We start from the raw sequence: 16,601 nt of genomic DNA on the forward strand, positions 1-16,601 counted from the left end.
TTTTTTTTTTTTTTTTTTTTTTAATGGGGATTCTATATTGTTACTTTCATAGTACACGATTTCTGAGTAATTGGAGGCATTCGTTTGTTGAAGTTCTGTTTAGTCTGAGCCGGTACAATACAGTACAAACTTACTCTTTTTTTTTTTCTTTCAATTAAACTTTTTAGCAGGTTCTTGGAGGCGTGCTGATGACAGGAAAGAGGAGCGGGCCGAAGAGCGGGAAGGCCCTCGTCGTGCTCCTCCCCCAGCTCTTTCAAGAGACCGGGACCGGGACCGGGACCGAGACCGGGACCGAGACCGGGACAGGGAAAGAGACCGGGACAGGGAAAGAGAAGGTGAAAAAGAGAAGGCCTCCTGGAGAGCTGAGAAAGATAGGGAATCACTTCGTCGTACTAAAAACGAGACTGATGAAGATGGATGGACCACGGTACGACGTTAAATCTCAAGATAATGGATTCAGACTCATGTCTCACATAGGTTTGATCCCATTCAAGGATGATTATACTTGTGCTTCAAGCAGTCTACATTGGATTCTTTAATGTTGTCTCACCATAACACAAAAAGCATGAACTTGTATTAATCCTCTATGATAGATCGTGCACTGTGTCCACAGGAGGTTGGACGGCCAGGCCATTTTCTGGAATTTAAGGTGTTGCATTATTTCATCAATCATTTGTTTACAAAAAAGAAAAACTAAAAAAGAAATTTAAAATGTGAACCCGTCAGGTATGGAGTAACACCTGTATCTTGGTATAGAACTGATCTTTTTCTTTTGTTCTTGAAATACTATATTAATTTGGAATGAGGTATGGTTCTGTTATAGAAAATGTATTTGAAGAATTCCAAGCAGGGGCTGAAACGACTTCCACGCCATTAGCGGTTGAGACATACCTCCAAGTATTTTGAGGTATTTACTATATTAACTACATTTAGAAAGTTTTTAGGTTCACTATAAGTGCAGTAAACATTACAAACATTGGATACAGTGGGATTTCCTGTAGATTTTACTTGAGAGGTGAGTATAAAGCAATTTGCCGTCATTATTGTAATGACAAGAATACTGCTCAAGTGTGAATCCAAAACCGTTACAGCTTTTAAATTTTAAAGCATTTGGTAAACTATCGCTGGGTTTTTTCTGTTGCCAATAGCAAACTGCTTTTCCATTAATGGAGAATTCATGCCTTTCAAGCATTTTAAATATGACAATATTTATAAATGTGTGGTTTGGAGGAATTGTTTAAATTCTTTTTCCTAATTTCTTTTCTCTTCAGGATAGATTCTTTCAACAAGTAATTTGTAGTAATGACTGTGTTGACTTCAATTCTGGAGTGTCGTAGCTATGTCAGAGATTAACTATTTGGTCTTATTGAAGCCAACACAGAACTTGCTGCTGTGTTTTTTCTTCAATGATAAATAAAATACTTACAGAATTTGTTTTAGTGTTGGTTTGTAGTTACAGTCAGTGTTTTACTTATTATGGTGAGTTTGTATATCCAGTTGAGTTTGTTGTTTTGAGGTTTCTTTGTTGCCATTAAGTGTCTCAGTGTTCAGGATCAAAGAAAATAACTCAGATAGGAAGCAAACGCGGCTAGGATGATTCCTTCCTTAATTAAGGAACCCCTTAGTTTCCTTGCTGTCCTCTGTGTGAGCTTGTATCATGGGGTGTGGGTAGGCGGATGGTTTCTTATCTTGGGTATTCCCCCCGAAATTAGAAAAAATGTAATTTCAGAGAGCATTAGTAGCAAATTGGTACTGGCTACAGACATGCAAATTATTTCCAGTATTGAGTGGCGGTGGGCCTTCCTGTTGTTACAGCTATATAATAAGGCCAGAAGAGGGAGTAGGGAGTATTGATGCTTTTTTTACTTACATAACCAGATGCAGACTTTTCTGTTTGATGTTACTGGTGATGGAAACCATTTAATTTTCTTAGTATGTAGTATTTCAGACAAGTGGAAATCTTAGTCTTTGGGGAGAGGGCCTGCTCTTTATAACAAATTCTAGAACTTGGGGCAGTAACTTGCTGAGGTCTCCCCAGTCGTTAGAAGAGGACTGTACCTACGACAGCACTGATTGGCCCCAGGGGACCATTCATTAAAACTGATTTATTTAGATGAGTTATGGATGCATGTCTGATAGGCTAGCCTGCAAACCTACCCTTCCTGCCAGGACCCTTTCCGATAAATACTATGCCCCCGAGTTCTTTGTCCTAGGAGTTGGAATCCCAAGCACAGGGTGGGGGCAGGAGAGTCCGCTGCTGCTTTGTGGTCCTGCTCTTAAGTTTCTACTCAAGGCTTCACAGCCTTCCCCTGCTTCCCCTGGTATTCACAGGTGTCAAAGGAAAGCTGAACATCCAGCCTACTCACTGTTACTGTGTGTAGAATGTCCTGTTCCCAGCGGCTTCTGCATTTTTAAATAAGAACACCATTGCTGTTAATACATGTGGATCTGAGGGTGGAGACAGTGGCCCAGAAAAGGCTCTACATCCCCTAGTTGTCCTTAGTGGCCTCCAAGGAGGCGGCAATCTATGTGTTGAGATGTTTTTATGTGCTTTACCTGTGTTTAGTTTTTTTACCAAAGACATTTTGACTGTAGATTCATTTCTAATTTTACAAGTCTAATTGACATAGAGACTGGACACTGGAAGGAATGCAGGAATGTTCCTCATTTGGCTAAGCACTGACTACAAGGTGAGACCAACACTGAAACTTTCCTGCCCTTTCCCTTGAGGTAGACGTATTTGTAGATTTTAAAATTGATAATTTAGGCCAAAAGTTGTAATTTAAGTTAATACTGCAGCTTCTAAAAAGGACTACATAGGAAAATTAAAATCCAAAGAAATGAAAAGCCACTCTCCACAAATACGTCTCCAGAAAAGGACAGGCAAGGTAAGGCAGTCTGCCTGCACAGCTGGTAAAGCTCTTTTGAGGAGTCCATACAGCCTTTTGTTTGTAGCCAAATATACAGACATGTTCTTGTAAAAACAAGGTAACTTTGTCACACTAATTATTTTATGTATTTTTTTAAACTTTGAAAAACTGGGTTTCTTTTCCCCATTTTTAAGTAAACTCTACTTGCCAATGTGGGGCTCAGATTTAGAACTCCCAAGATCAAGAGTGACATGTTGTGTCACTGAGCCAGCCAGGTGCCCCACACCCTAAATTTAATTTTGCAAGTATTTAATGTTTTAGATTGAGTTCTAGGCTTGCTCCTTATTAAGTGCCTTAGACTGTGGTTAGTACACTTTTCCTAAGAGATCTCTAGAAGATTAACTGTAGTAACTATTCTCTGTGCACTAACTCCCAGTGTTTCAACCTTAGCTGGAAAACAGGCAGATTTGAGGGGGGCTAGTTATGAGTGTTTTAAATGAACACGATATGGTTGCTGCTAAAACTGTGATGGTGTCAACGTCAAATTCGTTATTAGGCACATCTCATCACTGAGGGATTCTCATATTGAACATGTCAAAGCCATGTGCTCGACACCTAGAAACACAGTAACAGTTTGGCTCTTTGAAAATACAAATGCCTGCCTAGTCCTTCTGGGCTGGAGAATACATTGTAGTGCTCTTTGAAAAGGTAGACTAGCAGTGAGAGAGGTAGTAGGAATTCTATTGACCCGACAACTCCCTGAGACCAAAATTAAACTGGTCTATTTTCTAGCACAACAGAAGAGAATCACATTTTATTAAGCTCCTTGAGTTGAAGACTAGTCACATTTGCAGTTCTGTGGTCTGGCGTTGGACTAGCAGAAATGGATTTTCCCTTGGCTAACTGTTTGCCCGCACCTCTCCCCCTTGTTCTGACGCCCTTTCCTTTGGCCAAAAAGGCGCACAGCCTCCCAGTATTGTTTACCTCAGCCTCTGTTACACGCTCAAAAGAGTGTTTCAAGCCATTTGCTGTGTATAGTTAGCTGTTTGATATAAAAGCAGTCTAACATTTAATAAAGGAGCTGAACTCTCCTACTTGAATCTATAGGGCTAGATCTCTTGCTGGCATTTTCAGATAGTGATGTATTTTGTACATTTTGTATGCATTCATCCTAATTCACTTCTGTTTGCCTCCTGTATCTGTCCTAATGGCAACTGCAAGCCACGGTGTGGTGGTATCTGACAGGGCTGTAAATGACGGTGGGAGCTGAAGTAGGGGTCAAGAACGTTCGCCCAGGGATAGGATCTAATCTCCTTTGTGGATAAACGGTGGCATTCCAGAAACAGACTAGGGTCTTCCAGGGAAAAAGGGAGCACGGGGAGGCAGTGTTCCCTTGTCTTCAACCCCCACTCCACAATTAATTCCTTCAGTGCTTACTCTGGTTTGAAGACTGCCTGTGCCTAAAGCCAGACATAGCCATAGTGGAACCTTCTTGAACACAGGTTATTATATTAGCCTTCCGGAGCTCAAAGGATTGCAGCTTTCATTTAGTTTGAGAGGCAACAGCTGGAATGAACTATGGGAATCCTGAAATTGAGCATACTGCTCCCTTTTGATTTTAGGGTCACAAATGTTTTTCAAGAACTGGAAACGGGGAGATGGGTGCATGGACAAAAGGCCAAGCAGCGAAGTTATAGGCAAGATAAATGAATTCATATACTGTTACTGTATAAATACACAAGTTTTTAAACAGCACCAATTTCCAAGTGTATACACGGTAGGATTATAACTTGGCACAAACTTTCAAGGTGGAAATGCTAGTTGCTAGTTTAGTCGTGAGAAGATCTGGTACATAAAAGGACAAGGAGCTGTATTCTACCTGCTACAACTGTGCATTTTTACACCTCCAGCCGAGACTGACTACAAGCCACAAGGAGGGAGTACCCACACAAATTAATACTGGAAAGTTTACGAAGCCTTCACTTCTCAAAACGGTGATGCTGCCAGGGGCTTGCTTCACCTGGAATTAGAATAACTGATTAAGGACAACTAAGAAATAGTTTCCAAACAATAAAATAGTAATTTTTCCGACATTCCATAAAATCGCCAGTTTTCAGTTCAGTTATGAGGCTTTTAAAAAAATATTCTAGACCTAGTAAAGTGCCTCCATAAAACTAAACATCCGAGATTAGATTGAGACAATTCATACTGATGCGCATCTAAAATAGATCGACCTATACGGTAAATAAACAGCGCCATTAAGTTGCCGTATTTCAGGTAGTGGAATACACACCCAGCCTTCACCGCCTGGATGTGCACAAATCAGAAACCAGAGATAAACAAATTAAGATTTTAGCGTCCAGTCTTAACCAATCTTCGACAGGAAAGTACTCCGTACGGCAGGCTTGCTTTGGAAAAAAAAAAAAACAAAAACCAAGACTTCCCAAGTTGAAGTAACTGCCGAGCTCCACGCCTTCGAACAGAGAGGGAAAGATGGTGCGCAGACCGAAAATGAGAGCCCGGACAGGCGGCGACCCTGGTAGCGTCAGGTGGCAGCAGACGGGAGCCCAGGCCCTCAGCGCAGCTTCTTCCCGGGCTGGCAGTCCCTGGCGCTGCGGGGCGGCGGGCGGGTGTTGGGCGGCGGCGGCACTTTGGAGAGCGGGCAGTACTTGATCGTGTGCGCGTTGTCACCGCTGGCGCCGCACAGGGGACACGTGTAGCGGCGCAGCACCGGGCACAGCACTCGCCCGTCGGGTCCCTTCAGGATGTGGGTGGTGTAGAGCGCCACCGCCTCCTTGTTGTTCCGGCAGAACACGCACACCTGCAGCTCGGGCTTGAGCAGTCGGGCGGCGGCCGCCCCGGAGGCAGCATGCAGCCGGGGCTCGGCCGCCCACGCCGGGGCCCGCTCGTCGCGCGGCGCCACCTCGGCGGCGGTAGTGGCTGCAGCGGCGGGCGCGCAGCTCAGCAGCACAGCGGCGGCACGACCAGCGAACGGGCTCAGCTCGGCGAAGCGCTCCTCCAGCAGCCCGGCCTCGGCGGGGCCCGCGCACAGCTCCAGCGCGCGCAGCTCCAGCGCGCCGCCCAGGTAGCGGCCCCGGGACCCCGGCTCGTCGCTGTCGTCGTCGTCGTCGTCGTAGTCGGGCGGCCCCAGCGCCGGCCCCAGCGCCCCGGGCCCGGTCCCCGCGTGGGGGGAGCAGCAGGGCGAGGAGGAGGGCGGGGAGGTGCCGCCGCCACCGTCGCCGCCGAAGCGCGGCTCGCCGTCCACCGCCTTGGTGATGAGCGTGGCGAGCCCCAGGTAGTCGTTCCACGAGCTGAAGGGCTGAGAGTGCGGCGGGCCCTGGGCGCTCACGTAGCGGGCGCTGGGCACGAGCGCCATGGGCGGGGGGGCGCGGCCGCGGCTGGGCGAGCGGGGCGCCCAGGGGAAAGCCTCCATGGGCGGGCTGCGGGCCGCGCGCGCCGCCTCCCCGCGGCCGGCGCGGGCCGGACGGAAGGGAAGCGCGGAGCCTGCCCGCCGGCCTGCCGTGGGGTGGGGCCGCCTCGCAGCCTTTTATCTGGCCCCGCTCCTCCCCGTTCCCGCCCCGACTCGGCCTCGCTGCCGCGGCCCTGCCCCCTGCGCTACCCCGCCCCGGCCTCCTAGCCCGCGCCTCGGACGGAGGCGGAGCGGAGGCGGGCGCGCCGGGGGCGGGCGGGCAATGCGCGCGCTCCGCTCCGGCCCGCGCGGCTCCCGCGCCCCGCGCGCTGCGCCAGCCTTGCCAGCTGCGGGCGTCTTTCATTCTGCGAGGGGGCGGGCGAAGCGCCGCCTCGGGCCCGGGCGCTAATTGGCTGCTGACCAGAGCCCCCTGCGCTACGGGCGCCGCTCGGGACACCGATTGGTGAATCTGGGGCGGGGGGGGGGAAGGGGCGTACCCTGCCTGCGCTGCTGGGAGGGGAGGGCGAAGTAGGGGGAGACCAGGGGAAGGGAGGGGAGGGGCTGCTGCTGGGGGCCGCGTTCGCCTGAACGCTGTGCTTTGGGTTTGGAGCAGGTGACCAGGTCTGGGTCTCCTTCGGCCGGGTGGCGAGACTCACCGAGGACACGGGTAGGCGTGGGGATGGGGGAATGCCCGAGGGTTCGCGCACCCTCCTCCTAGTCTTGAATGACCCAGGTCAGCCTTCCGAGAAGCCCCCTCTCCCCCCTCACCAGCATCAGCAGGAAAAGCTGTGGAGAGGCAGGATTTGGCGCGCTCTGAGGATGCAGTCGTCAAGACAGAGCTGCCCAACAATCGAGTAACTTCCGTTTGCACAGTGCTTTGGAGAGCTTTCAGCTGGGTGAAATCTTCGCACGAAGCTCTGAGGTTCAGAGAGGTTATGGTTCTTGCTGTAGTAAGTAGTGGGGGCATCAGGACTTCCCTACAGCACGCAGCGGACTCCCAACAGGTGTTCAGAACTGGGTGGCCATTAGCTGGTGACTTAGGTAGGGATGGGGGCTGGGCCAGAAAGTCTTCCACCCTCGTGCAGTGATTGGTGTGTGTGTGTGAAGCTCTCACCCCGCGAGGGGTGGGGGGGCTGTATAAAAAAATGGGGTGTATGTGCAGCTTGAAAAATAAAGCATATTTAGTGTCACAATTTAATACTTTAAAATGAGCCAAATATTTTTGTAAAAAAAAAAACATGGAAAATAAGTTGGAAGATTTTGGATTGGGAGGGTGTGAGGTGGTCATGCCCTTCCCAGGAGAAGGGACAACATCTTTTGAAAAATGGAAAGTAGGAAAGGTTTTAGGTAGGGGAAGGATTCTTTAGGGTTCTGTGGGACTGGGAAAATGCCTCCCCTGGTGGCTGGGCTGGCAGGCAAGGTGGGCAGGTCAGGACTTTCCTTCCCCTGCTGGGCTGGGTGCTCCGGCTGTGGAAGCAGGGGTGGGGGGCCGCTGGTGCTGACGGCGCTCATTAGGCAGGAGGCTATGCTTCTGGGTCTGGCTGTGTCCAGCAGGTTTAGAATGGCCCCGTAGGGGCTGCCCAGAACCTCATGCTGGCACCAGTTTACTTTGGAATGAATGAAGGAATCAGACTGTCAGCTGTGCAGGGGACCTTTGGGATCATTCAATCCAACCTTACTTTACAGATAAAGAAAACGAGACCCAGAGAAGAGAAGGATTTCTTCAAGGTCACAAGGTGAATATGTCACAGGCAGAACTAGAACTCAGGCCCCTTCGCGAATGGCTTGGTGGCCTTCCCGTTACACATGGACCCTGAAGGTATTTCAGACTCTAAGTCTGTGTATGTATGTGGAACACACGGGAAGCGATGAAGAGAAATGCGGTGGGGCCGGGTGCCTTTTGCTTGGACCCCTACCCTCAGGGAGCAGTCCGGAAGCCAGGTGGCGGGCACAGGGAAGGACGTGGGGCAGCAACATGATGCCTGTTCTAGCCACCTGTCTGCATGAAGGGTTGAAGATATGTTTTTCAGCCTCTTCTTCACCTCCTACTCCCTAACGGTTGATTTAAGTCATGAAACCAGGCAGTAATATTCTGCACTTGCCAACCAGTTCCTTTTTCAAGTTTGTGTTGGCACTCAAGTTAAAAAGTCATTCCTTTTTTTTTTTCCTCCCCCTCTCCCACCAAAAATAAGTAAAAGAGCCCGCAGAAGGGTGGCAGATTGCTGACACTGAGCTCTGAGCTCTGACCACAAGAACACCGGCCCCTAGAGTGGTATGAAGATTATTATTCTATAAATGGAAAATTCCACTCTGTTCGCACAGCCCTGCAGCTTGCATACTTTCAAGGTATGCAGACTTTTCAGCTCTGAGGAGTGGGAGCCACTGTTCTGAGAAAAACTTGTGGAAGGAAAGGAAAGTTTAAAACTGCCAGCTGCTGGGTTGGCTTCCCCTGGGTCAGGCCAAAGAGAGCGTGGCAAGTAAGTGAGACCTTTCCTCTCCCACATCACATGATTTTTTGCCCTTGTGGGGTTTTTTGTTTGTTTTGTTTTGTTTACAAGGGGAATTAAAACTTTTCTGTGAACACGGGTAAGAAGTAATGCCTTGCTACGGAGCTGTGGGCTGAGCAGGGTGGGTTCTGATGACAGCGGAAAGATGCCCTGGAAAGAGGTGGAAGGGGGCTCATGTGTCCTGGGGGGCTGGCTGCCTGCCCTTTCCCCAGGCTGCTCACCTTATCTGCTATGGGCCTTGTGCATAGTGAGTTGTTTGATCTGGGAAGAACGTCTGGAAGTGGAGGCAGAGTGCATGAAGTCTACCTCCCCCCCCCTCGCCAGCACGTGTGGCCCCAGTGGACTGGGAGCCTTTGCTCTTAGTTACCACAGAAAGGCCTGAGTGGGTGCCTGGATTTAGTAAACAATTTCTTTTATCACTAAGCACAGGCCTCAGCCAGGCTGTGAGCTCTCCAGCTCTCTTTGAGGTGGTGGAACTGACTTCTGAGATATTCTTAGCACGTTGATGAGGTCTGCTCGCTTTTCATTTGCCTCCCAGAAGTCTGGAACAAAAACAGACAGAAATAGCCAGAGTGTGACAATTTCTTCAAGGGATCCCCTCCGATTGGTAGAGGCAGGAAGACCTGTTGGGACAGGCCTCATCTCGGAGGCTGGAGGGTGTTGCTCAGTTTCTTCTGGAATGGCGCCTGCACAGCATGGGCGGGAGGCTCTGGCAGGACAGGGGTGGGTGGTGGGGTGGGCTGCTTGGATTCTGCATTCCCACTTCTGTGCACGGCTCCCAGCCCCCAGCCCGAGAGGCAACGCACAGACCTCGGGGGGCATCGTTAGGATCCTCAGAAATAGGAGGTCAGCCCTGGGGAATGGGGCAGCTTGGCGGGTGTCCAGGCAGCTATAGAGATGCTGTTGGTCAGCCTCTGGGTTCCTCCTGACTTGTCTGCCAAGCTCTTTCTAGGTGGTCAGGCACATTTGGGTGCACTGGGGGCTCTGTTCTGTAACAGTGTTGACTTTGTCCATATCATGCCTCTGGCCACGCTCAGGGAGTTCCGGGGATGGGGTTTCTGTCCTTCGGGGGCTTAGAGTGAGCTGGAGTTAGTTGAGAAGCGCTGGGGTGAAGTGGGGGGAGCTGCTTGAGCCGGTGCCGAGTGTTCATCCTGGACCTTCTGCAAAGTCACATGTGGCCTTGGATGAGGGGCTTAAGCACTCTGGGCTCCAGCTGCTTCCTCTGATCCTCCAGAGGCTCCTCATGTCAAGTGGCATGCACTTTACCCCTCTTGCTGACTTAACTCCAGTTCCAGACGAGTCTCTGCCTCGGCCTCCGGGGTGGAGCTGTGACAGGTATAATCCAGCCAGACAGATCTCATTTCCCTGGGGCATGATTGGTTTAGGAGGGGGCTGGTGACCCAGTTCTGGTCCCTGAAATGTAAGGGGAGGTCTGTTAGGAGGAGTCTGGGAGGAATTTGCTCCCTTGTTTAAAAAGAAAAAGAAACAAAGACCAGGAGCTTCCTTTTCTTCCAGCCACTGGCAGGTTACGGAGCTGAGGCAGCCCTGAGGTGGTAAGTCTCGAGGACCAGAAGCTGGCACACTGGGGGTGGCTGACCGGAAAAGTTATTTTATTTATTTTTTAAGTAGGCTCCACATGTAGCCCTGACGTGGGGCTCGATCTCACAACTGTGAGATCAAGACCTAAGCCGAGATCAAGAGTCGGACATTTAACCAGCAGAGCCACCCAGGAGGCCCTGGAAAAGTTATTAAAAAAAAAAAAAAGCTTTGGGGACGTTTTTGTGGATGAGTTGGTGACTTGTGACACAAGACAATTAAACAACTTTATTGATTCAGCCACTGCTGGGCAGGGATTTTACTTACAGCTGAATTTCATTCTAACTGAAACACGTAGTAATATGAAAAAAAATGCATTTGGTAATTTTGTCGGAAAGGTAGGATTCGATACTCTGGCCAGATGGAGGGGACAGCCATGTCAGAATTGTGGGTGTATGGACAGGGGTGGGAAGAAACAAAGGCAATGGGATCAGGGGCTTTGTAGTGTCTCCTCTGTCGCCTGCCCTGTCGTGCGCCAGAGTCTCCCAGCTGAGAGTAATAAGATACCCCTTCAGACCAGGTGCTTTACAGTATCACCTCACGGACCCCCCCACCCCGCTACACAGCTGCCCCGTGAGGTGGGTTCTGTGATTGCCCTCCTGGTGTGGACGAAGGCTTAGGACACAGGAAGTACCTGGTCGCACTCTAGCCGTGGGGCGAAGGGGTGGAGGCGGCCAGCTGGAAGGAGACAGTGCAAAGAGCCACCGGGAGGCAAATCTGGGCTCATTCCAGTGTGTGTCAGAAATTGTCCCCCAACAAAACCAGTTCTGGTTGAAAGAGGTTGGATTTTTCTAGTAATCCAGTATCGAGGACTTTGGTTCGGACTTTGGTTCGGTGAGTAATGCTTTCTCTTTCTAACACTCGCCCGCTCCTCCCAGCCATGTGGTCTCTTAGAAACGCAGATTGTCCCAGTTTTGTTTAAAAGCAGGTTCTGCCCCAAGGCTGAGAGCCTGGAGGGCAGATGTCCTGGGGTCAATGATACTGGGAATAATAGTAATAACAATAGCTCACAGATAGGAAGCCCTTTCAAGGCACTAAGCATGAATTCCTGTCCTTTCTTAGACCTTCCCAGCAGTCCTACAGTCATACCCATTTCACAGAAAGGAAAATGAGGTTTGAGGAAGCTCAGAGTGTATTACTCCCTTCTCCCAGCTACTGGGTGGGATTTCTCCGTGGTCTGTGCTGGGGCCTGAATGGTCTCCTGGCCCGTGGACATTCCATTCAGTTAGAATTCACAAATCCTGCCCCCTATCTCAGGTGTTTCCCTAAATGAGACCATTGGCCTTCTCTTGCTCCTCTTCAACGCCTGCTGTCTGCAGGAGGGGAGGAGTAAAAGCTGGGGCCTCTAGTGAGGAGTCATACATAAAATGATAAACTATAAGGTCAAGATTGTTCTCCAGTGATGCATAAAATGGTGAATTAGAAGGTCAAGGCTGTTCTCTAGTGGGCCTGAGGCCTGGAGTGGGGGTGGGGGGAAGATAAGGTCAGTGAAGGGGATGAGACCAGCCAGCCAAGCAGGGCTGCTGGGTACACTCCTGCAGGTTGTGCACTGCACAAGGGCTTGGCATCCAAGGGGGTACCTTTTACTTCATAGATGTGGTAATACCTATGAGTGAATCTCAGATAGTTTTCTGGCGGATGTGGAGGAAAGTATCGTTTTCTAATGGAATCAGTATATTATGACAGTTTTTTTCTGACAGATGGATAAAGATGTCTTGTGGAAGAAGTACCTTTTCCTAATTTGCCCAAAGCCCAAAGCTTTGGCTCTAGGCAGAGGCATGAAATGCTAAGCTTCCTGAAAGCAGGCCTCAAGTATGCCATTCGCTGCGTGCCCAAGGGGCCTTTTTAAAGCTCCAGGTGAAAGCGTCTCCCTGACTGAGCTGACCAGGTGGGCGTCTGGCACAGGTCTGCTCTCGTAGTCCTGGGTGAATCGCCGTCTCTGTCATTTTAGACCCCTTCTCCTGGTCCTACCTGGCTGACGCTTGTGTTTTCCCAGCTGTCCCGAGTTCCCTCGGGATGTCTTGGGCCCTGACGGTACCTGGCCATGATGATGAGTGAGTTGGCAGTGGTGTCTGTTCCTGGGGCGTCTCTGGCTTAGGAAGCAGAAAGTAGGGTGGTGGCCTAGGATGGTATAAATTGCTTAGCCTCGAGCAAGTCATTTCCATTGTCTGAACTTAGTTTTATTTAAAATAATTGGCTGGCCTGAGCGGTTTCTTGGGCCTCTCTAGCTCTAAAGTTTGTGTGTTCACCGTCACGGCCTGGGACTGAGGTCCTTCTGACCTCATGGAGCAGACAGGTGATGGTGCTTCGGTGGGGGGGTATTAGCTTCCTGTTACTGCTGTAACATGTTACTGCCAGCCTAGCGGCTTGAAACAACAAGTACTTCCTTTCCTACTGTTCTGGAGGTCAGAAGTCTGACATGGGTCTCACTGGGCTACAGTCAAGGTGTCTGCAGAGCTGGAGGCTCTCGGGGAGTATCTGCTTCCTTGCCATTTCTAGAGGCGGCCTGCGTTCCTTGGGCTCATGGCCCCTTCCTTTTCCAAAGCCAGCAACAGCAGGTTAAGTCCCTCTCACCGGCTACCTCTCTTTTTTCTTCTGCCTCCCTCTTCCACCGTGTAATTACAGTGGACCTACCCTGATAATCCAGGCTAATCTCCCCCACGTGAGTGCCATCGGATTAGCAACCTCAATTCCACCCGGAACCTTCATTCCCTTTTGCCGTCTAAGGTAACGCATTCCCAGGGACTGGGAAGTGGGATGGAGACATCTTTTGGGGCCAATATTCTGCCTCCTCCCAGAGGACTGGGGAACTCCTTAGCAAAGGAATGTCGTGAGTCCCAAGACCTTAGCATATCCAGAGGTCAGCTGGGCTGGGAAACGTAGGTTTCCTTTGCCAGTCGGGACTTGACACAGTGCAGGGGAAGCTGTGGGGTGAGGGGGCCCCACGAAGTATGTGTGAATCCCTCAGGCGGATGGAAGGGTCACAGTTGCAGGAAGGTATGGTGAGCAGAGGAAGTAGTATATGTGTCAGGTACTCTAAACAAACTTAAAAGTGATGATGATGATGTCACTTAATTTGTGGTTAAATTAAGCAAAACAACAGCCAAGTACAACAACAACAACAACAACAAACCCCAGCAACGGTGGCGTGTACCTTGGAGCCACTGGAATAAATGCTCTACAATCCTTGTCTCGCTCAGGAGGAGGGTGAAGATACTGACAACTGTAATATTCTTTAACTTATGGAAAATTTCAAGCATTACAAAAGTAAAGGTCATGGTATAAAGAACTCTAACCCAATTTACCCTTAATATATGATGAATCATATCTCCACACCGATTTTTCACTCCATCTCCCACGCTGTGGATCATTTTGAAGAAAATTCTTAACATCAGTGTTCATTAAATTTAGATTTTGATAGGTCATGTGTGTGTGTGTGTGTGTGTGTGTGTGTGTGTGGAACCACTTAAAAAGACAGAGGGTATAATAGTGGATGTAGAGAAGTGGAATGAGGGAAAATAATCATTACGGAAGAAAGCGTGACAGAAGGAAAATCATCATGGAAATGGTAGAACAAATTGGAAGTCTGCAATAAGATGGTTGAAATAAATCCAAACATAAAATTCCTTATAATAAATGTAAATGGACAAAATGGTTAAAATGCAAAATTTCAGACTGGATTTTAAAAAACAGCTCTATAGGGACGGCTGAGTGGCTCAGTTGGTTAAGCATCCAGCTCTTGATCTCAGCTTGGATCTTGATCTCAGGGTCGTGAGTTCAAGCCCCGCGTTGGGCTCCACGCTGGGTGTGGAGCCTACCTCAAACAAACAAACAAACAAACAGACAAACAAACAACAGCTATATGTCCTCTGTCAGAAACACACATAAAATGTAAGGTTGCAGAAAAGTTAAAGAGAAAAGGAGGAGAGAAGCTTCCTGAAAAGGAAACTGACGTAGTTATGCTGACAGCAGGCAAATAGGCTTGATGGCAAAAAGCTTTACTAGGGCTAGAAGGGTGGCTACGTAATGTAAAAGGTTCGATTTACCAGGAAGATACAACAATTCTAAACTAGCACATACCTACTAATTTAGCTTCAAGGCATACGAATGAAAATCTGACCAAATATCAATAAGGATATAGGAGATTTAAATGACAGTGAACAAGCTGGACTTTATATGTGCCTACATACATACATATATACCAGTCACTATATAAAATCGTAGGTAAACACTGCTTTCAGTAATTGCAGAATTTACATTCTTTTCCAGCACTCAGCACATTTATAAAAGTTGACCGGATTCTGTGCCATCAAGCAAGTATTAACAAAATTGAGAGGACTGGCGTCACATCGGATTTTCTGGCCGCAATTCCATTTCGTTAGAAACGAACAGCAGACAATAACTAGAAAAGAACATAATGCAGATAAGTGGAGGAATTGACGAAATGGGGAACGAAGATACGATAGATGGCTGACAGAGCTAAACAGTGGATTCTTAGACTAATGCAATTAATTTGGCAGGGTTTATCAAGAATAAAAGACATGAAAATGAACAGTTTTGTGACTTGATGCTTCATTAAGTCTGAAAATATATGAAATGGAAAAATTGCTGGAAAACAAGAACTCAAGAAGAGTGTACGTATGTATGTGTGTATGTATCTGAGGAGGCGAAGGGCCGAGGGAGGGAGAGAATCTCAAGCAGGCTCCCTGCTGAGCATGGGAGCCTGACTCGGGCTGGGACCATGGGCCTTGGGACCATGACCAGAGCCACAGTCAAGAGTCCAATGCTTAGCTGCCTGAGCCACCCAAGTGCCCCAAGAAGAATTTAAAAACCTCGATGTTCTGCAACATTTATATAAACTGAATCAGAGTTTAAAAATCTTCTCACAAAACAGCAGATCCAGTTGACTTTATTTTTTTTTCTCCAGTTGACTTTAAAGAGAAGTTCTATTTTTCAAGGAATAATTAATTTCAGTTCTACACAAACCGTTCTAGAGTTTAGAAAAAAAAGAATCATTTTCTCATTCATTTTACAAGGCTAGTGCGACCTGATAAAAAACAACACGTATGAGAAGGGAAAATACGAGCCAAGCTCAGTTGTGAACACAAAAATCTGAAACAAAATACCAGTGAGCAAGCGCACGAGCGGGGCGGGGAGGGGGTAGAGGGGGGGAGAAGCAGACTCCCTGCTGAGCAGAGAGCTGGACTCGGGACTCCGTCCCGGGACCCTGAGACCATGACCTGAGCTGAAGGCAGACGCTTAACTGACTGAGCCACCCAGGCGCCCCCAAAGTCTAGCTTTTAAAAGATAACGTAGGAAAATATCCTTATGACTTTAGGGCAGGAAAAGATCTCTTAAAACACAAACCCCACTAACTATGACATTAATAAATATTAATTAAGAATGCCCGTTCCTCAGAAGACACCATATAGTAAGTAAAACGACAAGTCACAAACTGAGAGGAGCTATTTGCAATACATGTTATTGATAAGGAAGGGTCTTTGCACCCAGAATATGTAAAAGAACCCCTAAAACGTTGATACGATTCATGCAACCGGAAGAAAGATTGGTGAAAAGTTACTGATAACAGAGGAAATTTGGCCAATAAACAAGAGACTAAAGAGTCTGATGTGGGAAATGCACGTTGACTGCCCAGTCCCAGGTTATGTGTGGCTTCAGCCTCACTAGATAATGCCAAATTATTTTCCAAATAGATTGTACGAATGTCACCCCGTCTAGCCGTGTACAAGAGTTCCAGTTCCACCACATCATTCTTTGAAAGATTTTATTTTGAGGTAATCTCTACACCCAACGTGGGCTCGAACCTACAACCCTGAGATCAAGAGTCACATGCTCTGCTGACTGAGCCAGCCAGGCGCCCCCAAGAGTTCCAGTTCCACCACACTCTTGTCAACGTTTAACATTAACAGAATATTGGATGTTGCCAATCTGGTGGTGTATACATACATCACCTCTTTTTTTTTTTTTTTAAAGATTGTTATGTATGTATTTATTTGAGAGACAGCACACGGGCAGGGTGAGGGGCAAGGGGGCAGGGAGCCTGACGCGGGGCTCCATCCAGGGACTCTGGGATCATGACCTGAGCTGAAGGCAGATGCTTAACCGACTGAGCCACCCAGCACCCCCATACATCCCCTCTTTGATGATTGGTCGTCTCCACCAAGGCAGACACCAGTCAGCAGTTAGGGTGGCTTCGAG

At 48.5% G+C, this 16,601-nt stretch overlaps 2 protein-coding genes and 1 long non-coding RNA gene across 5 annotated transcripts in view; 2 read left to right on the forward strand and 1 right to left on the reverse strand.

The window, feature by feature from the left end:
• Positions 1–1,434, forward strand: part of EIF3A (eukaryotic translation initiation factor 3 subunit A) — a 34,848-nt gene extending 33,414 nt beyond the window's left edge. Inside the window, exon 22 of the mRNA XM_040624162.1 lies at positions 168–1,434. Coding sequence (XP_040480096.1) covers positions 168–439 — 272 coding nt within the window. The 3' untranslated portion in view covers positions 440–1,434. The remainder of the gene's footprint in view (positions 1–167) is intronic.
• Positions 1,435–3,094: 1,660 nt separating this feature from the next.
• On the reverse strand, positions 3,095–6,303 carry NANOS1 (nanos C2HC-type zinc finger 1). Its single transcript, XM_040623835.1, has one exon. It carries the CDS (start codon positions 6,301–6,303, stop codon positions 5,446–5,448), a length of 858 nt encoding a protein of 285 aa, XP_040479769.1. The 3' UTR covers positions 3,095–5,445.
• A 516-nt stretch (positions 6,304–6,819) lies between these two features.
• Positions 6,820–14,927, forward strand: LOC103657659. Of its 3 annotated transcripts, none has more exons than XR_566916.2 (3): positions 6,820–6,946; positions 7,966–8,098; positions 14,652–14,927. It is a non-coding gene; the product is annotated as an uncharacterized LOC103657659 (long non-coding RNA). The 3 variants fall into 3 exon arrangements; XR_566913.2 differs by having other exon boundaries at positions 6,905–7,229; XR_566914.2 differs by having other exon boundaries at positions 6,905–7,229; positions 7,966–8,015.
• Positions 14,928–16,601: the final 1,674 nt, after the last annotated feature.

This window comes from Ursus maritimus, unplaced genomic scaffold (assembly GCF_017311325.1).
Source record: "Ursus maritimus isolate PB19 unplaced genomic scaffold, ASM1731132v1 scaffold_7, whole genome shotgun sequence".
Taxonomy (NCBI): domain Eukaryota; kingdom Metazoa; phylum Chordata; class Mammalia; order Carnivora; family Ursidae; genus Ursus; species Ursus maritimus.

What these genes read in the sequence shown, in the direction of transcription:
- NANOS1 (XM_040623835.1), bottom strand. Translation starts at nt 6,303, where the DNA reads ATGGAGGCTTTCCCCTGGGCGCCCCGCTCGCCCAGCCGCGGCCGCGCC.